The 27,425-nt window shown below is 29.2% G+C and overlaps 2 protein-coding genes across 3 annotated transcripts; both read right to left on the bottom strand.

The window, feature by feature from the left end:
- Positions 1-610: 610 nt before the first annotated feature.
- On the bottom strand, positions 611-25,980 carry LOC141536344 (uncharacterized). Of its 2 annotated transcripts, XM_074256808.1 has the most exons (16): positions 25,598-25,980; positions 20,742-20,870; positions 20,444-20,574; positions 18,998-19,124; positions 18,690-18,815; positions 18,122-18,265; positions 17,663-17,751; positions 11,476-11,680; positions 11,212-11,372; positions 10,349-10,454; positions 9,127-9,249; positions 7,677-7,891; positions 6,777-6,876; positions 2,388-6,635; positions 2,004-2,160; positions 611-949 (listed from the first exon to the last, which is right to left on the bottom strand). In XM_074256808.1, exons 2-16 carry the CDS (start codon positions 20,859-20,861, stop codon positions 813-815), a joined length of 6,189 nt encoding a protein of 2,062 aa, XP_074112909.1. In that variant the 5' UTR covers positions 20,862-20,870; positions 25,598-25,980; the 3' UTR covers positions 611-812. The 2 variants fall into 2 exon arrangements, with proteins under 2 accessions (XP_074112909.1, XP_074112910.1); XM_074256809.1 differs by lacking the exons at positions 10,349-10,454; positions 11,476-11,680; positions 17,663-17,751; ... (4 more) ...; positions 20,742-20,870; positions 25,598-25,980 and having other exon boundaries at positions 11,212-11,349.
- Positions 14,380-17,541, bottom strand: LOC141536349 (uncharacterized). Its single transcript, XM_074256815.1, has 2 exons — positions 14,895-17,541; positions 14,380-14,545 (listed from the first exon to the last, which is right to left on the bottom strand). Exon 1 carries the CDS (start codon positions 15,951-15,953, stop codon positions 15,294-15,296), a length of 660 nt encoding a protein of 219 aa, XP_074112916.1. The 5' UTR covers positions 15,954-17,541; the 3' UTR covers positions 14,380-14,545; positions 14,895-15,293.
- Positions 25,981-27,425: the final 1,445 nt, after the last annotated feature.

Raw genomic sequence — 27,425 nt, 5'->3', positions numbered from 1 at the left:
ATAGAAATATATATATATATATATATATATATATATATATATATATATATATATATATATATATATATATATATATAAAATGAATCTCACTCTACTCTAAGTACAATAATTATTTTTTTTTTTTTTTGTATTTTTTGTATAATTTTCATTTAATAATAAAGTGTTGTTAATCATGAAAACATTTTATTTCAGTTTTAAAGTTTTTAATGGAATAAAAGTTAAACAGTAGTAAAAAAAAAATATTTGCAGTAAACTATATTATTTATTATTCACCATAAAGGCATTATTTATTAATATTGATTTTATCTTTGTTATTTGTATTGATTATAATTGACAAAAAGCAATAGCCCTATAAGGCATTAAATGTTGATATGATTATCATTAGATAGTAATCAACATTAAAATAATTAAACAATTTATTTACGTAATTTTCTTTAATTATTAAAAATAATTTTCTATAATTATTGTAATTAATAATAATTATAATCGTTAATATGCATAGTTTTTAATTTATTAAAATTCAAAAATCTAATTAAATTCAGTGTGACCTGATTTGTTTTCTTAATTACACAGCCAAAGATCGTTTATTATTTTAGATAATGTTAATAAATTATTGGTTGTAAGGTATTATTATCTGTTTTTATTTAAAAGTTTCCATTTTATTTTCGCTAATTCAATTAACTTTTAACCAATATAAATTATTTAATAAATAATTAAATAACGTAACAGTTATTTATTTATAAAAAATTAATATCAAATAATTTAATTTTAATATTTTATCCAAATGGGAAGATCTCTTTTTTCGTTGATGTTTAAGCTAAAACATTTACTATTACTCCACCGGGGCCAGGCAATGATGTAAAACGAGTCAAGTCCTGGTCAATTTCACGCGCTGCTTGACGACCCTCGCTAATAGCCCACACGACAAGTGATTGACCTCTTCGACAATCTGAAAATTAGATTATTTAATCAGATATTAGAAAATAAAATGATAAATTTAATGTTTTCAATTTTCAATCAGTTAAAATAAAAAAAAAAAAAAAAAATGTATATCAATCTCATTTATCAGTCGTGTTTGGAATCATGTCATTATCATGAAATGGATCCGTTGTTTTTAATCACTGATTGTATACATTCAATTAAAACTATAGAAAATAGGTTGAGAAGAGAAGTTATTAAAATTTCTATTAGAGAGTCAAAAGCCCAGCGCGGGTATCGAACCCAGCGCCTCGACTGTCAAAGATAAAATTTCTGAGCAAACTAGTCTATAGGCTACGAGACCTTTAGTAGAACTCGTCTTTAGTGTAAAACATAAAATCATCGTAAAGAGATAATTTCAAGTTTATATTTTAAAGAAAGCGGGTTGCGGTCAAACAGTCAGATCGACAACATTTCGAATTATCAAAACTCTAGAAAATTAAAAATTCCGCTACATTCAAAGTTTATCAAATACATTAGCGAAAAACAATTTTGTAAATTATAAAACACCGAGCTCTTGAATATAGATAAACATAAATCTTATATTTCTTAAGAGTAAAAATTAATTTAATTTCGAAAAAGGTTCGTTCTGACGTATATTCGGCCAAAAATTACTCATCCAAATAACTATATATTTACATTTTTCGACTAAATGAGTATTCGTCTGTTCATTCATTTTGACGTAAAAATTTTCGTTGTTATGTTTTTTAATTTATTGAGACTTTTTGACTATAAAAGATTCTATTAATATAGCTTCCGTTTTTTTTTTCTATTCAACATTATATTTTTCGGAATTTAAAAATTTGTAAAATTAATTATTTTAAATTACATTTTATATTAACTTTCCAAGTTTTGGTAATTTATTAATTCTGAATGTTGTCAGTCTGACTAGTTGACTGCAACGCAAGAAAGCATTTAAAAATAGGTGTAACTATGGATTTATATTTAATGAAAAATATTTATTTTCTAATTTCATAGTAATAATAAAAAAAATTAAATTAAAAATTATTAGATTTTTCACATACCTCCTGCAGCATAAACTCCAGGTAAATTTGTTTTATATTTTCCTGCTGGCGTTTCATAATTGCCACGTCCGTCCAATTTTGTATTTAAGTTTTCTGCAATATATTTTTCTGGTCCTAAGAATCCCATTGCCAATAAAACAAGATCACACTTGTATGTCTATAATCAAAGTATAATAAAACAAAAAGTTAGAAATTAAATTAAATTACACAGTAAATAAATAGCAAAATGTCAAGTTATAAAATTTTCATTGAAATCTGTCGGCTATGTTATAGCCTACACATCGAATTGAAAACTATTATCAAGAATAATGTCTGTTGAATACATGAACTGTATTGTTTATTTTACTTGAAATTTCACTTATACTTAAAATAGTTATACAATACCTTTTCAGAGCCTTCAATTTCAGTCATTTTCCACCGACCAGCATCATCTTTAGTCCATTCTACCATAACTGTTTTAATGCCCGCAACATTGCCATTACCGTCGTCTAAAAACTCTTTGCTGAGAGTACTGAACTGTCTTGGATCCCGCCCAAATTTAAGCGAGACTTCTTCATGACCATAATCAACTTTAAACACTCGTGGAAATTGTGGCCAAGGATTATCATTAGCACGCTTAACAGGCGGTTCAGGTAAAATTTCAAAAGTTGTTATACTTTTAGCCCCCTGTCTCAGTGACGTAGCAATACAGTCACAACCAGTATCACCACCTCCAATAATAATAACATCCTTGTCTTTAGCTACGAGTTTCATATTAAGAGGCGCGCTATTACCCATTTGTTTCTTTTGCCAGTGTTCCAAGAAACTGACAGCAAAATGTATACCTTCAAGATGACGTCCTGGTATAGGTAAATCACGTGGCCACGTAGCTCCAGTGCACAACAATACAGCGTCATAATTATCTTTCAATTCTTGGGGTGAAATATCTTTACCAACATCAACTCCAGTCTTAAAAACAATACCCTCTGCAGCAAGTAATGCAACACGTCTCTGGACAACCTTTTTGGACAGTTTCATTGTCGGTATACCGTATTGTAACAATCCACCGATCCTATCATTTCTCTCATAAACCGTAACCAAGTGACCGGCTTTGTTGAGTTGATGAGCAGCAGCAAGTCCAGCTGGTCCTGAACCAACAATAGCTATTGTTTTCTCAGATCTTACAGCCGGTGGGTGAGGAGTTATCCAACCTTGCTCGAAAGCATGATCGATTATCGCACATTCAATATTTTTAATTGTAACCGGTGGCTCAGAAATACCAAGTACACAAGCACCCTCACAAGGAGCGGGACAAACACGTCCAGTAAACTCTGGAAAATTGTTTGTTTGAAGCAATTGTTTAAGTGCTTCTTGCCATTCTGAGTGGAATATAAGATCATTCCATTTGGGAATAATATTACCAAGCGGACAACCGTGACTACTTTGACAAAATGGTACTCCACATTCCATACAACGAGCCGCTTGAACCCGCAATCCTTTTCTTACACCCTGGAAATTATAAATTTCATCCCAATCTTCAACTCTCTTTTCAGCAGGTCTGTAATTAACGGTATGCCTTTTGTATTTCATAAAACCTTTTATTTTATCCAATTTACGTTGGGCCAACTCACCATCTTCAATAGAATCTTCAATATCTTTTATCTCCGCCTGATTTTTAGCATTACCATTAATAACAACATTTTGCTGATTGGTTTTATCCTCAGCCAACTGTTTCAATGCTCGTTGATACTCATAGGGGAATACTTTAACAAATCTCGTTGTCGGTTCTGGCCAGGTAAGTAGTAAATCTTTAGCAATTAATGAACCCGTCTTTTCGATAAATTCTTCAAGTAATTGTTTAACATAAGCAATATCTTCTTTATTATTTAGCGGCAATAATTCAACCATTTCAGGATTACATTTGCTCTTAAATGAGCCATCAACATCAAGTACATAGGCGATACCACCGGACATACCAGCAGCAAAGTTACGTCCTGTTAAACCAAGTATAACAGCACAACCACCAGTCATGTATTCACAACCATGATCGCCAACACCTTCGACAACTACAGTCGCTCCACTGTTACGTACACTGAATCTTTCAGCAGCAATACCACGGAAATACGCTTTTCCTGATGTCGCACCGTACAAACAAACATTACCAACAATAACATTGGCTTCTGAGTTAAACTCGGATTCTTTTGGTGGATAAATAACTATTTCACCACCACAGAGTCCCTTGCCCACATAGTCATTAGCATCACCTTCGAGTGTTACATGAACACCTTTTGTTAAGAATGCACAGAAACTTTGTCCAGCTGATCCTTGTAGTTGAATGTTGATACTGTGTTCCGGTAATCCCTCTTCACCGTAATTCTTTGATATAAAGTAACTTAATGTCGATCCAAATGCACGAGTTTCATTGTTTATTGTCATCTTAAGATTAACTCGATTTTGTTCTCCCTCGAGAATAAGTTTTGCTGCTTCAACTAATTGATTATCTGGACGATTTTCTAATTGGAAATCTTGTTTTACTGTTCCACCGCGAATATTTACACCAGGACGTAATTCCAGTGCGTTGCGAAGAATTTTCGATAAATCAAGTAATCTAGCTTTTTCAACTTTAATATCATCACGTACTTTAAGCAAATCGGTACGGCCAATTAAATCCTGGAATTTACGGATACCAAGGCTAGCCATATGTGATCGTATTTCTTCGGCTAGCATAAAGAAAAAGTTAATAACATGCTCAGGTTTGCCTTCAAATTTACGCCGTAAAATAGGATCTTGGGTTGCGATACCAACTGGACATGTATTTAAATGGCATTTTCTCATCATTGTGCAACCCATAGCAATCAATGGAGCTGTACTAAAACCAAATTCATCGGCACCAAGTAATGCTGCTACAATAACATCAAAACCAGTTCTCAATTGTCCGTCTGCTTGCACAATTAAACGTGATCGTAAATTATTTAATGTTAAAATCTGATGGGTTTCAGCAACACCCAATTCCCAGGGTAAACCAGCTGCTTTAATTCCTGTCCAGCTACTGGCACCAGTACCACCATCGTGCCCAGAAATAACAACATGTTCGGCTTTACCTTTAGCAACACCTGATGCAACAACACCGACTCCAACTTCAGATACCAGCTTAACACTGATACGTGCATTTGGATTAGCACACTTTAAATCATAGATCAATTCGGCAAGATCTTCTATTGAATAAATGTCATGGTGAGGCGGTGGTGATATTAAACCAACTCCTGGTACAGAATGTCGAGTTGCGGCGATGTCTGCTGTTACTTTGTAACCAGGTAATTCACCACCTTCACCAGGTTTAGCACCTTGGGCCATTTTTATTTGTAAATCATCAGCATTTGCCAAATAACTAGATGTAACACCGAACCGTCCACTAGCAATTTGTTTTATCGCCGAACGCTTGCTGAACTCGGGATCTTGATTCAAATAACGATCAGGATTCTCACCTCCCTCACCGGTATTTGATTTACCTCCGATACGATTCATTGCAACTGCAAGAGTTGAGTGTGCTTCGATGGATATACTACCAAAACTCATGGCACCAGTTACAAAACGTTTTACAATTTCCTGAGCAGGTTCAACTTCATCAATTGGTACTGGATTATCCGATTTACGTAATTCCAATTGTCCACGAAGCGTACAATATTGTACTGACTCCATCGTTGATTTTCGATAATTTTCATATGCATTTTGATTTTTTGATACCACAGATTCTTGCAAATTACTGATACTAACGGGATCATTGATGTGTTTTTCACCACCAGCACGCCAGTGATATATACCAGGATTACGTAGGACCAACATATCAACAGCCTTTTCAATGTAAGTCAGTGAATGACGTTCAACTGCATCTTTAGCTAAAATGTCAAATGTTGAACCACCAATACGTGAATGGGTACCACGGAAACATTTATCAATAACCTCATCGGCCAGTCCTACGGCTTCAAATATTTGTGCGCTTTTGTATGATTGTAATGTCGATATACCCATCTTAGCCATAACTTTAGCAATACCGCGTTCCATAGCTTCTGAATAATTTCTGTACAATATTTCATCAGTCGAACTTTCATCTAATACTCCGTCATCACGTAAATAACTTGCTGTTTCAAATACCAAGTATGGACAAATTGCATCTGCACCGTAACCTAATAATACGCACATATGATGTACCTCACGTGCCTCAGCGGTTTCAATAATGAGACCGACCTTCATTCGTTGTCTTGCTTCAATTAAAAAGTGATGTACAGAACCCAATGCAAGTAACATACTTACGGGTATTCTGTCAGGCCCGCCTTGTCGATCAGACAGTACTATCAATTGATAACCGTCTTTAGCTGCTTGATTAGCCTCATTATCAACACGATAAAGTGTCTTTAAAAATCCTGATTCACCCTCTTCTTTAGGATACGTTATGTCTATGACAATCGTTTTCCATCCTCGGTAATTTGTGTGCTTAATTACCTCTAAATCGCTGAGTGATAGTATCGGATGCGGCAAAAATAAACGATGAACTTGTAATTCATTTGGTTTTAGTATATTACTCTCAGGACCAATTGGACATAATAGTGACATAACTATCTTTTCACGGAACGGATCAATTGGAGGGTTTGTTACCTACAATTAAAAATAATATCTCGTGACTATTTTTTAAAGTAAAATCAATTATAAAACTTATTTAAGGCAGTTTCATTATTAATTATGAAAACTAAATAATAAAGTTTGTTAAGTAAATCAATGGATGTAAATATTATTTACCTGAGCAAACAGCTGCTTAAAGTATTCATAAATAAGAGGTTGAAATTCTGACAAGCACGCTAACGGTGCATCATTTCCCATCGATCCAAGTGCTTCTTTTCTATTTACAAAAGTAAGAAATACAATTATTATAAAAAAGTTTATTTAGATATCATAAATATTGTTTCGTGTACATTTGAATATCATGCTACGGTTCAGAAATAATTGAGATTGTTTATGAAAACTTTTTGAATAATCCTATTCTTGGATAATATCGCGTTACTGAAGCCATTAGAGGGCATATTCCGGAAAAAATACCCTTGAAAAGGCATAAAGGCGTATAAAAAAATTTTTTTCAGGAAACATCGTATTTTTACTTTTAATGCATAAAAATGATGAAAAAATTTTTTAATTAAATAAGGAAACTATCACAAATTTCGAATTCCAACAAATTTTGATCGAAGTTAATTTCAAATTTGAAAAAAAAAAAAAAAATTTTTTTTCGTCATTTCTACGCATTTAAAGTAAAAATACGTTGTTTCCCGAAAAAAACCTTTTTTTTGTACGGCTTTATGTCCCCCAATGGGTACCCCGGGCGCCATAAAGGCGTACCAAAAAATTTCTAATTTGACAAACATTTTTTTTCGTCATTTCTACGCGTTTCAAGTAAAAATATCTAACTTCCCGAAAAAAAAATTTTTTGGTATTCCCTTATGGCTCCCGGTAGGTACCCTGGGTGCCGTAAGGGCGTACCAAAATTTTTTTTTGCATTTCTGCCCGTTTTAGTCATAACTACGTCGATTCTAGAAAAAAAATTTTTGGTACACCCCTCTGGGATCTGCAACGCGATATTATGATTATAGAAATACATTATTATTAAAGAAACAAAAATAATCATGTTTAATGTGTAGTTGTACGTACTTTGTTTCCAGCATAGGTAGAAGCAGTAAATTGAGAGTTTCAATAGTGTAAGCATATAATTGCAAACGTTTATCACCACCCCATGTACGATCTACTCCACGTAAATCGTAAGTCAAGCCATGTCTTTTAAAATCTTCTGCACCACTATCATTTTGATAGAAGCCATTTGTTCCATGAGCAGCGCGGTGAGCAGCACGAAGGTGGCTCATTGTTATCTAATTCAAAACAAATTATGTTTTAGCTTATAATTGACTTTCAGTACGTAAAATTTTAGTTGATTAATTAATTTGTTGCGTTTTTAAATTGTGTATATGCGTGGACGTGTTAGTGATAGTTCCGATGAAAATAATATAACGATAAATTATTAAGTAAAAAAAAAAAAATATGCATATATGTATATATATATTTATGAAACTTGAACATTGAATAAAAAGCTTAATGGAATTTTTAATGAATTATTCCAACTATATAAGCAAACTATATATAAGCAAACTATAAAAAAAAATTGATTGGCATGCTCTAAAAATGATTAGCAAAGTATGAATAAAAAAAGTCTTGGAAAATGATTGTTCCAGTTTCCAGTGCTTTAAATTTAAACATTGTTTATGCATATAAAATAATAAAACATGCTTCGTGCATAAAAAAAATCTACCTTGTACAGAGAAAAAAATAAAATTCTGTATCAAAAAATTAACAAGTAAAAATTCCTAAAAACAAACGATAAAATAATAAATATGATATTTAAATATTAAATAGATCAAATTTCAAATAAAATAATAGTAAAAAAGAAATCCACACTCAATTTTTGCAACTACAACAACATAAAGTTTTTTTTTTTTTTTTTTTTTTTTTTTTTCCATTGACTCACCATCTGATTATAACACCAATGTCGTCAGCACACAGGGAAATTGGAAGAAAAAATAAATTAATTTAAATTATTATGGCCTGATTGAAAAATGATAAATACCGCAGGTAAATGTTTTATTATAATTAAAATATTAATGATTTAAACGAATACTATCTCATCTTCTCATTTATAAATTTGACAGCTTATTTCAATAATATAGTAAATAAAAATGATAGTGACGAATCAATTTAAAATCCATAAGTACATAAAACAAATTTTTTTGAAATCCATTTAAACAACACAGATGTAAACTGAAATCAATGACAAGAATATTTAACAATTAAAATGAATAATGTAAGTGTATACACTGTATGTTGTTAAATGCCGATACAGCTGTCATTCTAACAATACGAGTAACAAGCATGAAAGTTTTAATCAATAATGATGATGTCTTAAAATTGACAAGAGTAATAAAAAAAAATTAATGTACAAGCAAACGATCAATAGTTCGGTAAAGCTTGTGTATCAATCGACAAATATTATAAATATTCATCTATATTATTTTATTTGTTACCATAGATAATAATCGTTAAATTATGATACCTGCTCCTCGAGCCATTTGGAGTGTGGTCTACTTCTTGCAATCTGGAGTTTGAGTTCAACATCTTGTATGATCTGCTTAGTTTCAGTGTCGACCAACAACATTCTGCCAGGCTTCAAGCGACTCTGAAAATAAAATATAATATTCAATGATTTTCAGAATCCATTAATCCGATACGTCAAACAATTAATATGACAGCACTGGATGACGGTCCTACTGCTCTATACAAACCCAGTCCCTAAATGATAAATTATACACCATACGTGAATATGAGTAAAAAATAAATAAATAAATAAATAAATAAATAATAATAATAATAATAATAAATATATGATGACTCCCTAGCTCATTAAAAATAGATACTAAAAAAACTACAATTGTTCAAATAATGAGTTAAGAGTAACGTTCTGTTTTTACATTTATCATTACATTCTTTTTTTTCATTTTACATAATCTATTGTTATTTAAATCTCTGCCACTAATACTATGAAATGTAAAATCAGAACGCCCGTACATATTTTTGTTAATTAAAAATTCTTCATTCACGTTGAAATTCTTGGTAAAATTTTATGACAAAAAAAATTTGTAAATCCTACTTAATAATCACCTTAAATTAAAAAAAAATATTGTGCATTATTGCATTTAAAAAATAATAAAGTAATGAATTACATATTTTGTAAATGCGTGCAATATTTTTACTTGAAAGGTGATTACTATAATATTCAATATAAATGTCATTTGAAAAAGAAAAAAAAAAATATTAATATAACATAAATATAAAAAAAAAAAAAAAATGTAGAAATGCGAAAACTATTTTTTTCCATGGAATCCACAGAAGAAAATCTCCAGAATCTTGATTGATTGACAAACAGCAACTCATGAGCCACACTTGAGAATCTTGATAATTACTATTATTATTATTATTATTATTTATTTATTTATACATATACATATATTTGACATATGTATATACATATATAAATATCTATCCATTTTATATATAAAAAATATATATAAAATCCCAAAAGCTGAAATGACTCTAATATAATGTGAAATGAAAAAAGTTGATAGTAAAACTGTTGATTTGACTTTTTTTCGTTTTAAGTTTTTTTCTTAATTAGTTTTAGATTCGACCCCCAGAATGAAGACAATGCCAAAGAGTCAGTTGTTATGGTTCTCCCACATGGATTGGATTGTTGTCACACGTTAACTCCATCAGTTTACCTTCAGGACAATATTGCTGGGTGGAGTGTCATATACGCCCACTTCAGACGCCATCACCATCATGTTATCCTTAGTGACGTAGAAGCGCGATGGGCGTAGGCCATTTCTGCCAAACAAAAATTTAAAAAGGTCTTTGTATTACCACCCTTTGGATCGCTCATTTAATGATCGGCTGAATTATTGTCGTTTCGTTCGTTTGCCTTTGTCCCGGTTCTCGTTAAAGACACAGTACCTACCGAAATTTATCCATTACCTTGTTAATATGTCCTTTTTTTTTTATTCTGGACACGGATGGATTAATCGTTAATACTGCGTACTTATTTAAAGACTAAGATACTGAGGGACCATTTGAATTATGTTATTTTAATATAAAAAATATACTTTACATTTTTAATTGTTGAATTAATATGATCCAGATAAAACTATATTTTAAAAATAATAAATTAATAATTTCAATCTCCATCAGTATCTAAAATCTATATTTTTTAGTTAATTAATTCAAAATTAATAAATATATAATTTATTAATAACAATAATAATAATAATAATAATAATAATTAATAACAACAATAAAATCTCTGTGAAATGCTTAATTTGTAAATTTAAGGACGACTTAGCTCCTGCTACTATTGCCTCCTAGAATAATACTGTAACCAGTAGTAATTTTCTTATTTTTCAAATAAATGTTTTAAAGACATGTATTTTTAATATTAATAATATATACAACTATCTAAATTATCAAGTTATTATTTTCATGTGATACTTTGCATTTATATAGTCTCTTTTGTTATGGCAATTCTTTCGAAAATCCTTATATTGTAGTTGACGCCGTAGTTGTTAATTTATTTACGTATAAGTTTTACCTGTCCAGGATTGCTCCGACGAAGCGCCCATCAGTGAATGTAAGCAATGCTGGACCGTCCCAAGGCTCCATCGCACAAGCTGCCCAATGATAAAATTCTCGTTTTTCGGTTGCCATTGTCAAGTCATTCTGCCACGCTTCAGGTACCATAGTCATTACAGCCTAAATAAAATTTATCAAAATGATTATGTAATAATAATATAATGCTTAACTTAATATTTTTTAATTTAAAGTATTCGCAAGTCAATGAGAAACAAAAAATTACTTCAGGCAAGGTCCGTTGGCCAGCCATCACTAAAAACTCCAAAACACAATCCGCTGCCCCAGAATCAGACAGATTTGGTTCAACAACTGGATATAGATCTTTCAATTGATCGCCATAAACATCACTTTTCATTACACCTTCACGTGCTTTCATGAAATTAACGTTGCCACGAAGTGTATTTATTTCACCATTGTGAGCAAGAAGCCTGTAATTTATTATATGTTTATTTTACTATTTTTATCTTTTATTTATTTACTCACTAATTTTAATTATTTACTCTTATTCAATTTATCTCAGTAAGTAATTTTAGTTACTTAGAGTTTCTCTTTTATATTTAATATACGTTATCGTCAAAATAAAAACTTTTAAGAGATTTTATGTTTTTATAGAAAAGCTTTGCTTTATTTTTTATTTATCGTCACACGATTGTAAGAACCAGCTGCTGCTTAATATAAAAGCGATTCCCCAAAAGTTTTATTCAACAATTTTTTTTATGTAACTTCGGAAACTAATAAAGATCTTTTTTTTCATATTGATGAAAAAGAAAATGACAAAAAATAAATAGTTTCTTAATATAACATTTGTAAAGCATCAACAAATTTAAACTTAGACGATGTACATTAAAAAACACTTAATTTTTTTATTAAATTCTAATTCCACGTTAGGGATCTTTTTAAACCGTATAATGGTTTAATCAATATTCTGTGCCTTGGTGACATTATAATAATTTTATTATCTTAGTAAGATTTAAAAATGATAGCTATTAAAATTCGGAATTTTATTTTTATCATTATATTAATTTTTTCCGACTTAAAGATTAATTTTATTTTACAGAAAATAAATTTTTATTTCATAAAAAATATCGATCAGTTATTAATCTGATAAATAATTTACAATTTAATTCTAGTAACAAACGTGAACGAAAAAACATTATTTAAGGTAGTTAATAAATATTTAAATAAAGTTTTAAATTATATTTATAATTAGTAATTAGCATCATGAGGTAATTTATTGGGCTATTAATTATGAATTAAATACCAGAGTATATGTTATTTCATAGTTCATAAATGTGTTCGTTTAAAACTAATTAATGATATGCGGTAATTAAAATTTAATCAATTTGAGTAATTATGATGATAAAGCTGAATCAGTATATGCATATATAAAATTGCATCTGCTTTGTTTTCATAAAAAAAATTCATTTTCTTGTAATGCAGCTTTTACTTTACAATTCTTCCAGTCTTAAAAAAAAATTAAATTGTCACAATATAAACTTACATTCACCAAATTAATGTTATTGATAAAGCCGACGAAGTAGATCTTTCTCACATTACAGAAAAACATTATCGGGAAGAGATTCTTAAGATTATAACGAATTATAAGCCAGATAAAACGGAAGATATCGGAATAAAGGCAAGGATAATTTTAAAATCTGATGAGCCAATTGTTTCACGACCACGACGGTTATCTCCTTTGGAACGTCGAGAAGTTAACGATATTGTGAGCATTTGGATAGAGGAAGGTATCATCCGTCCTTCAAATTCAGAGTACGCGAGTCCGATTGTTCTTGTACGGAAAAAAGACGGGTCAGCCCGGCTTTGCGTAGACTTTCGGAAATTAAATAGAATTGTTTTGAGACCGCTTTCACATTTGCCTTTAATTGAAGATCAGCTAGACGCGTTAGCAGAAGGAATATATTTTACAGCCGTTGATTTGAAGAACGGATTTTTTCACGTCGATGTCGCGGAAGAATGCCAAAAATATACAGCTTTTGTAACGCCCGATGGTCAGTATGAGTTTCGAAAACTGCCGTTCGGATTGTCTATCTCCCCTACCGTTTTTCAACAATACATAAATGCTATTTTTTGACGTTAATAAAAGATGGTATTTCAGTTATTTACATGGACGATTCAATTATTATTGCAAAGACCTTGGAAGAAGCTGTTAAAAGATTGCAGACGGTTTTAGAAGTTGCAGCTAAGCATGGGTTAATAATAAAATGGTCGAAATGCCAGTTTGTAAAAACTACGGTCGAGTATCTTGGGCATATTGTATCCGGAGGGACAGTAAAGCCCTCGGAACATAAAACGTTAGCTGTAAGTAATTTTCCGGTCCCAAACACTATCAAAAAAGTACAGAGTTTTTTGGGTTTAACTGGATATTTTAGAAAGTTTGTACCTAGTTCAGTTTCACTTTGGTGCAAGGGAGACAGAAGCATTTAACGCACTAAAGGCCGCACTAGTATGCGGGCCTGTTTTAAATTTATACAGAATAGGAGCTGAAACAGAGTTGCACACCGATACATCATGCTTAGGGTATGGCATGATTCTAATGCAAAAGGATTATAATGATGGGAAATTCCATCCAGTCTATTATGCTAGTGGAAAAACTACCGAGGCTGAGGCAAAATATTGTAGTTACGAACTGGAAGTGTTGGCAATAATAAAAGCCTTGGAAAAATTTAGAGTTTATTTATGGGCAATCCCATTTAAGATCATAACAGATTGTCAAGCTTTTACAGCCACAATGAAGAAAGAGAAGCTATGTTTACGAGTAACCAGATGGGCTTTATTATTGGAATACTTCGAGTACGAAATTTGCCATAGGCCTGGGAAAAGTATGATGCACGTAGATGCTTTAAGTCGAAATCCATTACCGACAGTTTTAATTGTACGCGAGAATGATGATGGAATTTTGGCACGTGTGAGGAGTGCACAGGAAAGAGACGATGACTTAAAGATTGTATTAAATAATCAAGAGTGTGATGATATGAATGGGTATGTAGTGCGCAATAAGTTAGTTTATAAGGATGTGAATAGTGAATTATTAAGGGGCACACCTAGTGTAACGGCCTAAAAAAAACGTGATTTTTGGGAATTTTTATTAAAAAAAATACTTTATCAATTATTTTAAAATTTTAAGAATATATTTATACATGTTTTAAGAATACATAATGAAATTTTTGTAGAAAAAAATTAAATATTTTTAAGTTATCGTCGATCTCTAACGGCGCGAAAAAAAAAAGGTCCTTCACTGCTGCAGTGATTCCGGCCTTCTCCGTGGATGAAATCTAAAAAAATATCTCGTTAAACTAGATAATATTGTCTGTACAATGACCTACGATAAAAAAAAAAATCAAAAATTGACAATATGGCGGCGTTTTAAAAAAATAGTCGAATTTTACCTAAAATTTTGGTCGTTTGTGGCCTGCGAAAATTCGATTTTTGATCAGATCAAAAATCGATAGGTCATTGTACGGAGAACTATATATAGAACATGTAAAAAAATTCGATAGTGATCGGATCATTTGTTTTTGAGTAATCACTGCAGCAAATTCGGAAAATGCTGTTTCGAGAAAAACGCGTTTAAAGATAAAATGATCGTTTCCACTGTTATAAGTGGTTTAAAATCATATTTACAGCTAATCTGCTATTCCAGGGCCATATAATACACCTTCCTCTTCTTCGAAAAGGGCTTGTTCAGCTGAAGAAGCTTTTCTTCGAGATGATCGACCTTCTTTTGAAGAAGCCCTTTGGCGATAATCAGCGATTCGTATTCTCGTGTCGTCCTTAAGAGCCGCAAAATCTCTTGCTGCAGGTCCAACTATCACTCCCATTACATTGAATATCTTCAAAATTGACGAATAACCGTCATTAAATATTGCAGTTGCAAAATTATTTGACAATTCAATAGTTTTGAAGCCATTATGAAGATGCTTGGGTGAAAAGTGCCAAAGTAAACCGTTGTAGCTTTCATTGTTGTTTTGAGTATTGTTAATTTCTTATTAATGTTCTTTACACTTCGGCAACGTGTTCCCATTATTTTTTCACATGTAGATAGCATTCCAATTTAGCAACAGGAATATCATAAGGATTCAAATCTATAAGTCCTTTGTGGGTAGCGCTATCACCATCACCAATATAGCGGGTATATTTTACACCATATTTACTAATGGAACGACCAAACATGTCTTTTACACTATCCACTTCCATTTTTGAGGCAGATCCTTTATGATTGGCATCACATTCTTCATCGTGTAATGATAGCCATTCCTCATAATCTTCAGGTTCGCTATCTTTTTTTTTTCTTCCAAAAACACAACTCTGACAATATGTAGATATTACGCATGAATCAAGAATTTTCTTGCTGTATTTTCCTGCCAGCGTAACTACTCCGAAACGGGAAGTATGGCCACGTTTTTTCCAGGTACCATCGCCGCTAACAGTCAAATTTGTCTCCGAATTTTCTTTCTTTAATGTAAGCTCTTTTTCTTCATTTATAGCTTGCTGCATACTGAGCTTACAAACAGTTTCGGCTGCAATCTGTAAATTCGTAAAACATCCCGCAAAAGTTTGGTCGTAAAATTTGCATGCTAAATCCATTAATCCACAGAAAAGATTTATCCCATTTATTCCGATGCCCAATAGACGCATCACAGCAACAATACGTTTATTTATTTCAAATGCGTTATTAATCATTGGTCCAGAATTAATATACGAATTGCCACATTCACAAATAATAGCAATTTTGAACCCTAGGCCTCTTGAACTTGCTTGATTGAAAGTAACTTTTTTTTGACAGGTTTTACACACCACTAAATTACTAATTGCACTAAAAACTGATAAAAATTGCAAAATACAATATCCATGAGATGGGTCAATCACAACATTATTGTCATTATTTTGTAATAACTTTTCTGCGGACGTACTGGTATTCGCAGTAGATTGCTCAAATGTAAATCTATTTCCGGTAAACTTGCGTTTTTCGCAATTGATCGATGCTTAGGAACATTGTGAGTTCCTTTTTTATTTGAATATGAAGATTGATCACTCATTTTCAAGAAAATAGCACGTGTAAAATTATGATGCGCTCGATTCAACGATCACAATGAGACTAAATGTGTCTGGCTCCGAAAATAATTTACGTGGCAGTAAACGAAAAATTTCTAGAAATTTGTAGAAATTATTATAATGATATATTTTTGTATACCTGAGAGCCAACAATAGAAACTGGAATCGTGTTATAGGGGCTGGAAGAGACAGTAGACTCTGAACAATACTTCAGGTACGTCTCGCAGCTAATGACACTCTAGCTGCCGAGCGGCTGCTCTTTAAAATGTTATAACTCAAAAACTATTTGATATATCGATTTGAAATTTTAATATGTTATTTTTAAAGGTGTAATCTACCGAAATATGAAAAAAAAAAAAATCGACTTTTTCGAAATTTCACACTAGGTGTGCCCCTTAATTGTAGTACCGAAAAGTATGCAATATCAAGTAATAAGACGAGTGCACGAAAAGGGACATTTTGGTGTTAATAAAACAGAAGAAATTCTCAAGAAGGACTTCTGGTTTAAAGGGATGAGGCCGAAGGTTGAGCAGGTAGTCGAAAGTTGTGTTGCCTGTATCTTAGCCGAGAAAAAACACGGTAAGCCAGAGGGACTGCTGAATCCCATTAGCAAAGGTGATGTCAAAATATAGTTACTCTGTAAGATGTTTAAACCTATTGTAGCTTGAGTGCGAGTGAGAGAATGAGCAAGAGTGTATGAAGTATGTAAGTATGCTATTTAGAAATGGGGGTGAGAAGGGACCAAGAGGCCCAAGTAATTTTAAAGGATAGTTTTGTAATTTAGTCTAACACCACCCAGGCTAGTGAGCAGTTGTATATTATTTTCCTTTATCAATAAATCTATTATTATACTTTTAAAAAATATTGCCTCGTGCTGTAATTTCTTTTAATTAATATAATCTAAAAATCTATATTCTACATTTTAAACTTATCATCAACAATATACAATTGACTCTTTAGTATTAAATCATCGTATATATGTAATAACATTGATACTTAAATTTTATTTATATCTCATTTTTATTGAAAAAATATTATTGATTTCATCAACAAAGCCATTTAATCAATTAATCAATAACTAAATTGTTGTCTTAAAAAGAAAACGTAGGTTTTCATTGCAAAATTTTCACTAAAGGATTTTATTTTGCAAAATTTACGTGTTCTCTACTAGAATAGCAAAATAATATAGGTAATAAAAGTGAATTTTCTTCGTCACTTATGAGTTATTCTACAATTTGAGAAAATCATGAGGTGCAACTACACTGCAATTTTTATTTATAATTCAAAAACGTTTGAGTTATTATCATTAATACAAAACAAAAAAAAATTAAACTTACCGCAATGGTTGAGCACGTTCCCAACTAGGGAAAGTATTCGTTGAAAATCTTGTATGAACTAATGCGAGATACGTTTCAAATTTGGGATTCTATTGTTAAAAAATAAAAAAAAAAACAATGATAATAATTGTAATTAAAATAAAAATTAATCATAGTAATAATTCGTAAAATCAGAAAGTTAATACTTTTTTACTGTAAATTGAATGGCTTTATGTTACTAATGATTAATTCAGAGTTATGAAAGTTTCGTACGAATTCTTAAATACATAATTAAATTCTCAGCATATTTAATTTAATAAATAATAAAATGAAATATTTTACAACGAAAAAATAAAATGCATTCTTTTAAGATAAAATATTTCCCTTAAAAAAAGTGAACATTGAAAAAATTATTAACATTCTGATATTAATAATTAAATTAAGAAACAGTAAATAAAAAAAATAATTTATAAAACATACTCTAAGATCAGTGAAGTAATTCCATAGTTGATCAGCAGTAAATTGACCCTTGTAAACAACAGTTTTCAATGACAACGAACAAATGTAATATCTCAATCCTGGCTCTGCTATTACATGCGACGAACGTTTTCGCAATACAAATATCTATATGTGTAACAGAAAATCAATGAATTTCAGTTATAACAATTATTTAACTTTTTTAAAGTTATTAGGCAGTCAAGAAATTCTACTCCGTAAATGAGTTAAATCTATTCACAAAAATTGGCACGTGTAATATTTCTCAATAGTATGACCTTAGTTGGACATTTTTAAGAATCTATTATAATACTGGATGCTATCAAAATTACTTGAATTCTATTAACATGACTCGCCAATTAATGACAGAGTAATTTATGTATCTAATGTCAAATATTTATGCGGTTAAAAAAATAAACGGAGTAGCAAATTTAGAATGTATAATAAATTTTAGCTGACACGATTTATCATCATATAATTTTACATTAATACGTAAAAGTAATTTATTATACACACTTTAATGAAATTTTGAAGAAATAAATAAATGGCAAACCTGACGGTTGAGAACATCAAACTCCTGACCGCCAGTTACGAAAACTTGACGCATGTAAGGTTCACATTTACGTGCAACTTGCCCAATACAAGAATTGTCTGTCGGCACATCGCGCCAACAAAGTACCTATAATTGTAAAAATAAATTTATATTAATTTTTTTCTAATCAAATTTTTAAAGGAAAATTATATTGGCAAGAGAGCAAATATCAAAACAATAAACAACAAGAAAAAAAAATGTTATTTTAACTAAATGCACTGATTATCTATTAAGTTGTCATAATAATTTATGTTAAAAATAGTTCATACTCTCAAGTCACATTCGCCTGCCAGCTTCTCGAAAGCCGCTTCTGTCTGCTTATGGGTATTTTTGTCAAGGAACAAAATGCCCGTAGCATAACGGCCAAATTCTGGCAATTGAATACCTTGTTTTTCACTGTAAAAAAAAAAAAAAATATTATTTTGTTAATAAAATTAAAAAAACAACAATTTTATTTTTATTCTTTTATCAAATGCTTTAAAGTTCAAATGGAAAAAATAATTAGTAGACTGATAACGAAACATATTATTACAAGACCCCCTACTGGATTATTTATTGATTTAAAATTACTACTAGTGATATCAACAATCTTGGATTACAGTAAACTCAGATAAGATTTATTACACAATTTGATACATACGTCCTATATTAATTTTAATTCTACGTAGTTTATTTTATCTTACTGTATCCACAACATGAATCAATATGTTTATGTTACATTTATATAAAATTTCATAAATTTGTTTAACATTTTAATAAATAATATGAAAAATTTTATTGCTATTAAATATGAAAAATGTTTTATCAGTAATTTAAAAAAAAATTTTATCTTCAACTTTTGACGTAAATGGCTATTTTCTTGCAGATTAATATGGTATTAACTTGACAAGAATTTTGTGATTTTAATTAAAAGATCACAAATATTTCGTTTTATGGTTTTATTTTATTGATTACTGACGATTCCTTTACATTCACTTAATAGGTACATAAGTCGGTAAAGATCAGGTATAAGATGCTCGGCGAGCTTGGTCATAGGTTTGTCAGTAAGCAAGGCGCTCGGCGAGCGTGGTCAATGGTTGTTTGGTAACTAACTTATTCGATTTTTCGTCCAACTATCGTCAGTCAGAGAGTGCAATTTTGGGAAGGGTATTTTAGCTTTTGGTTGGTGGAAAATAACTAGGGTTGGGGAATTGTAGTTAAATGAGAGGATCCTGGAAAGGGTATTATTTATTTAACGCAGGGTTGTTTAAACGAAGCGTGGGAAGGTTTGCTAAGTTAGAAAATAGTCTGATAAACATCTGATAAACAGATGGGTTGTAAAATTTTGACCGTTTGTGTCGAAGGTTAGTCTCAGTCATTAAAGGGATTATTTTACAATGGCAATTACTTGAGTTGGACTGTAATAAATTTCCGACTTTAAGTTTTATGACGTCTTTGTGAAAGTCTATCGAAATATTTTAGAAAACATGAGTAAACTTAAAAATACATTACAATTTTCTCTTAACTTATAAAAAACTAAAGTACATAACTGAACAATGGCGTATTTTGTAAGAATTTAAATTGAAATTGGAAAAATTATCTTCACTATTGCAGGAAATGTAAAATTTCTTTGATATCTCTAGGCAGTGAAATGAAAAAACCAAACCACAGATTAAAACCATTTGAATTAATTAACATTATTAAACAAACGATGATTTAATAAAATGATAACAAACCGGATTTCAGTGGCATAATAGTCGTGGGGAATAGCACAAAGTACTCCAGCACCGTCTCCAGTATCATTATCACAAGCACAAGCACCTCTATGATTCATACGAGCTGACAAAATCTCGGCATCCCGTACAATCTGAAAAAAATTTTCAACAAAAATAATTTTTGTTAATAAACTCTCGCTTAACAACTATGGTTAAAAATTTCAAAAAGTTAAGATAAATAAAACTATTGTTCAAGAAATAAAAATAATTTTTCGAGAAATTTGAAAAATTGAACTATTAGGTATTAATAATATCAAACCTTGTGCGAGCGTTTTCCATCGATAGCAGCAATGAACCCAACACCACATGCATCTTTTTCTAGGGTTGGGTCGTAAAGACCCTGCTTAACCGGAAGAGACCAAGAATCACCAGAGCTCATATTCGTAACCTGCAAAAAAAAAAAAAAAAAATCGGTAAGTTTTTAAATAAAAAAAAAAAAAAAAAAAAAAAGTTGTAAAAATGTTTATAACTTGTAAATCTATACATTATCTCTGGGATTGTTACTTAAATTTATCGCGACGTAATAAATTTTATATGTATTAAGAAATGATAGAAAAACATTCAAGAATATTTCATCAATTATTTGAATAATAAAAAATGAGAAAAATGTAAGAATCAAAAAAAAAAATTATCAGGTGTCGTATTATTCACCCTAATACATTTGTATTATTTTTAACTTTAATAGCCTAGTATAGAATTTAACGAGCGTGTAAATGGTACTATTATCGTAGGATAAATTTTTAGAATGTATTATCGTCTAGACGCTACTCACACCCCCTTGGAAATTTCTAATCAATTTACGTAACGTTGAAAAAATTTTTTAAAAACATTCAAGTATTTTAAAAAACGTTTACAAATTTAAATGAAATATAAATTTTGGTAAGTAATAAAAAAATTTATAAATTTTATTCTTATTTTTCTCCCATGCCTATCTTTCGAAAAAATGATCTTGATTTACCGAGAATAAATAAAATTATCTATCATTATCTCTTCCGATAAGAAAAAAAATTAATAAAAAAGTAATATGCTTTGAAAAATTCATTATTTATTTATTCTTCAGATCGGAAGAATTGCACGAGTTAATGAAATCAATACAAAAATTAAAAAAAAAAACAATTCCTATCACTATTATCAACAGGATAAAGTAGTTAACATGAAAAAAAATTAAAACAATAATTTTATAAAATTATAATAAAATAAACACTTAACAGCGACTTATTATTCGTTTAAAATCTTTGAAGAAAATAGTAATAATAATTATAAAATTGTAATTATCTTATAACTGAAAGAGATAAATAAACATGAATTGCATTTTAACTAAATATTAAGTACAAGAAAAAATATTCATTAATTTAAATGTACATACAACAAGTCGTTATCATTAGTTTATTATAAGTTAATTTTCGATAATAAAACAATTAGTTGTTATTGTTATAAACATAAGAATAGATTTTAATTATTTTAAATAACAAATAATTAATGAATAATTTAGAATAGATGAATTTCATGTAACATTGAAAATTAAACTGCAGCCTTAGTTTTCATTCTCATCGAGTTAACATTCAAGTTTTTGATCCCCCTCTCTGGTCCTTAATATATCACTATATCCAATATAATATTTGCACTGGCATTGGGTGCGCATATGCCAACCAGTTTGCAACTATACGACAGAAAGAATTGCATAACATGTGCACATATATACACACACACATTTAATGCTTATTAAATGCACATATACACTACCACCAACATTATTTCAAGATGTTCAATGGCCAGTTATCGCTGGGAAATACATAATTGAAATTTAATTAGAACTTAATATTTTTTCAGTCGCTGTTTATCAACAAAACTTTTTTTTTACAATATATAAGCATGTAAAGTTTTTTTATCTTCTAAGTCCTACCTACATATTTAAAAGTATTAAAATAATAACTAAGTAATTTAAAAATTACGGAGCAAATATTTAATTGCTTAGGTGTCCATTAAAAACAACTCAGTTTTTAATAATTCCGGTAAAAACAACTCGAGTGGTATAATATTGCTATGAAAATGTAGATAAAATATTTTTATTGTTAATTGAAGCTTGAAAATTTTAGTTTTGTTTCAATCTTCAACTTCTTTTTATTTTCTCGTAATACTGTCTGGCAATCTGTCCTCTTATTTTTCTCCTGAAAAAATAAAAGCATTTAAATAAAGGGGTTCAGGAGCGAATCCCCACTCTTAAAAAAAATTGTTTAGAACGTTTTGCCGTGATGTTTTGGCCAAAATTGTTTTGGACTAAAATTGTTTTTACCGGAGGTGTTATTGTTCTTATTACTTTTATATTTTAATGATAAAAAATACGTAAACGACATTAGTAACTTATATAAATAAGATACTTTAATCTTTAATTAAAAATAAACTTTAATCAATTTTATCCAATATCAGTTTATTGTGATTTTTTATTAAAAATAAATATTTTATCTAAAGCTTCGATCAAACATGACAGCGTATTATCAGTTCACGTTTTCTCGACGGATTCTCTTACATTATTGATCTATTGTAAGCAAAAGTTTTCTGCTAAAATCAGCAAGAATACATCGTTTAAGAAATTTTTGGATCGATGCCAAGATCATTTTTTATTTTTATTCTTATAGATTTTTTTCGGATTTGCTGTATTTTAAGCTACCAATACTAGCAAGCTTTTGACGTCAATTTTAATAAACTTGTATGTGTTTATAAAAAAAAAATTTAATACGTAATTATAAAAATATATATAATATATATTATATAATATAATATATAATATATATAATATATAATATAATAACATACATATTTAGATATTCTATATCAATGATGCGTAATAGATGTTATATGAATATTTTTAACTGTATCATATTAAGAGTAATGTGACGCATCAATGAAATCAAATCAATTATACTCACGACACAACTATTATCATAAAATCATCCGGTTTTACTAATAATCAATAGATGCAATTTTTATCTTCCTGTCTACGTATTATCAATTGATTATATTTAATATACAGACAGATCAATACATACATAAAAATAATAATTTAGTACATCAATATAAAAAAACACATATACATTTAATATTAGCGAGTAATGAGAGTAAGACAGATAATAAAATGTGCACGTGATTATATTTATAAGACGTAAAGCTCATCAAGTTTAAAGAGCCGCCAGGTCAAAGTCCACTTGGAGATTTCAAATTTTTGCACGACATTTATAGCCACCGGCGTATGCAACAATTACATATTATATTTTTTCCACATACTTGAATTCGTTTATTTTAAAGGTATCATCAGTTTTTCGTAAAGTTTCAAAAAGTATTAATATTTTATAAATTAATAAGTTTGCAAAATAGATCAATGTTGTAAATAATTCAATTGTACTATCCTGCATGTAATTTTAAAAAACTAAAACACTTGATGTGAGTTTTGTCTTTCTTAACACGCGTTAAATTTTTTTAATATTTAATTTCAATGATAAAAAATTTGATATAATTAAATTATAAAAAAATTAGAATTAAGTTTTAAAATTACATTTGTTAGATATCTATAACACAAGATATTTAAATATTTAATTAATGAGATATTGAACTTAATGAGAGTGTGGTCAAATAACCTTTATTCTTAATAATTCTATCAATTTAGATAAGTATAATCTAAAAATAACTTTATGACATACTCTACTTGTTAATAGAAAGAAAAAGTATAATAATCTATACGATAACTAATAAAAACAGTGTAACAATGTAATTAACATAAATTATTACTCAAAGTAAGAGATCTACCAATCGCGTATAATAAGTATCATATATTATGAATGTAAGCAAAGAAAACAAGTAAGTGATCGGTAAAAAAAAAAAGAACAAAAAATGCAAGAAAAAAAAAAAAGAACTTGCCACGTTGATAATTGCGACTTTAGCATAACTATTGTAACTTGACCGCAATATTATTGCATTCATAATATAATATCCATACCTATTCGATAGCAATACCAACTTGTTTATGAGAATAATAATACAGAAAAAACTCAGTCGAGTTATTTGGATGTAAACATTAAAAAAATATATTTTTTTAGAATTATCATAATTGATATTGACATTGACTCATCTTCGCTCCAGAATTTGAAATTATCATGTTAATGTTATCTCGTATGGCATGTAATGTAATGCAATGTAATGTGATGTAATATAATACAATACATAAAATGAGCAAAATTATATCCCTTATCATTATCACATAGCTTGAATAGCAGAAGCTTGAACCTATTGATTTTCAACGTTGCACATAGTTCTGTATATACCCTTGCCAGACACTGGCATGCAGGCACTCGCCGGGCGTGTACCTAGAGTTTATTCAAGTATGTAAGTAAAGTACATATGTCTAAAACTGTTTTTTCATCATCAACAAAACGTCTCGTCGTTTATTTAACAAATTATCACGCTACTTTAGATTTTGTTATTTGTTTTCTATTTTAAGTAGTACAAGGATTTCTGTAAATACAATAAACTATAATTAATTCATCCAAATATTTTTTTGTTAATTACTTTGTCAACAATAGTGATTTATCTAAAAATTAAATTAATAGTAATTTGTAAAAAAAAAATAATTTTATCAACAAACCATTTATTTAATTGTTTAAAAAAAAATAAATTTTTGTGCTAAAAATCTTGAACACACTTTTTTATACTTTAATATTTATAGCATAGTTTAATCGATCAAAAGTCACTAAATCATTTTGCCTGTATATTTTTTATGACATTGCAGATATTTATCAGAAATTGATAAATGCATATATTTGTAAATTATTTTTTTTTCTGCTGTCATTTTTTCAATTATCCAAAAAAAACTAAGCGATAAAATAAAAAGTAAAAATTATTTTTAATTACAATCCGAACACACATAGAAGTGCATTTCGATAATGATCGCCGGTAAATTATTATTCTTATGTTATACAGTTGAACACAGTTGCTTCAATTACACGATAAAAATAACGTCAATTATTATTTTATTTTAATTACATAAGATAACAGATTAAATGTGTTTCAATTTATTATTATATGACGATAATGGAAAATGAAAGATTTAAGAAAAATCATTACCTCCTCGATGTATAGAGTTCTTTGCAGCACAGTTTTACGCGAAAAAAGAATAAATCTTTATGTAACCCTTATTGCTGGTGTTTTAATTGACAGAAGTCTTTACAAAAAAAGCACCAAAACCGACCGGTTTTTTTTTTTTTTTTTTCGTTCTATAAAAAGTTGAGTACTTACTTCATTCGCGTTTTTTTTTTTTTTTTTTTAATGAATTACTCAGACAATAAAACTTAATACCACAGGTTGTGTTAAATATTGACTTTGAGAGCCAAAATAAATGATAAAAATGAATTATTTACTGTTTTAAGAAATAATTGTTTAAATTATTTATTTAATGTACATTTGTAATTAATGAGCGGAACAAATCACTGACACGTGAACGAAGACGCACTAAACTGCCGACTGAACCCGAGACGGTAACATCCACTAAATTTATGGTGCGTTCACATTCAACGATTGTTATTCATTTTAAATGTTTATCACAAAGTTATAAATTTTTAATTATGTTTATTTACCAACTATTAATCATGCTGTTAATAAATTATGAAATAATTTTTATTTATTTAAAATAAGTATTTGCATTAATTTCTTTGTAAATCTTAAAATTAAATAGAAATAAAGCTTACGGTTCAAATCCAATTTGACAAATTTGCACGTCAAAAATTTTTTTAATCCAAAAACTAGACTTTTTTTTCTAAAATAAATAAGTATATTGAATAATTATTGAATATTTTATGAATCATTTAAATCAGTGTTAAAAAAACACTCACTTCTCAATGATATATTTGGTTCAATGATAAAAAATCGGAAACCCAAGGCAAATGTAATTGCTTATCGATTGCTACATGCAGAAATTTAATTTTGTTTTATGCTAAAATAAATGTTTTAATTTATCAAAATTATACAACAATAAGATCTTATAAAATCAAAAGTCTTACGAAGATTATAGCTGTTTTTAAATTTAGTATTTATTTCTTTAAACAACAAAAAAAAATTTTATTTTAATCAACGTTACTTCCGGTTTCATTCCGATATTCCGTAATTTTACTATACTTGAAGTTTTACAGTAGTGATCATATTTATGTGAAGTTGATTTCTACATTATTCTTGTAGATAAGTAAGGAAATTATAAATTACAATATACTCAGCATTTATTATTTATTAAACTGCAATTGAATTCACGTGAAAACTCAATAAAATTTATTGAAACCAAATATCAAAAAATTGCTCCTAAAATGCTCTATCAGGATCCGTAATTGCTCCAGTGATTAGATAATTATTTAATTAAATGTTTGCAATCAAAATTACAAAAATGGTTTTCCCTATATCCCAGCAAATACCAGTCGTACAGTTTGATGTTAACTAACTCTTATACATTTTTCTCTTAAATCTAATATATTTAAAAAAAAAAATATTTAACATATATATATATATATATATATATATATATATATATTCATAATAAAATTATACTTCAGCAGTTATAGATTGGACTTTTCTAGAATCCCTGGTTAAAAATACTAATTGAAAAAAATTGAGAAGCGGTCACTCCATGCAAACTGTATATCTATGTATACAAACAAAAGAATTGAAATTATTAAAAAGAATTCGAATTTCATCATTTTTAATTCCTTTCAATCAACATTTTTAAACAGGGATTAAATTCACAAATTTTTTGTCCATGTGACTATTTTTTTTTTTTTTTATTTATTAATTCGAGAGGATGGATGTTATTTATTAACGTGGAGTTATAGCAGTTTCTGAAAAAGCATTCAAAAAATAATTTTTTAATTTATTTAATTATAGTTTATTTAAAGAAATTTGTTGCTGACAA

This window comes from Cotesia typhae, unplaced genomic scaffold (genome assembly GCF_013202065.1).
Source record: "Cotesia typhae breed Kobodo isofemale line unplaced genomic scaffold, CoteBio_Ctyphae scaffold_152, whole genome shotgun sequence".
NCBI classification, from domain to species: domain Eukaryota; kingdom Metazoa; phylum Arthropoda; class Insecta; order Hymenoptera; family Braconidae; genus Cotesia; species Cotesia typhae.
This window is presented reverse-complemented; position numbering and strand designations above follow the sequence as displayed.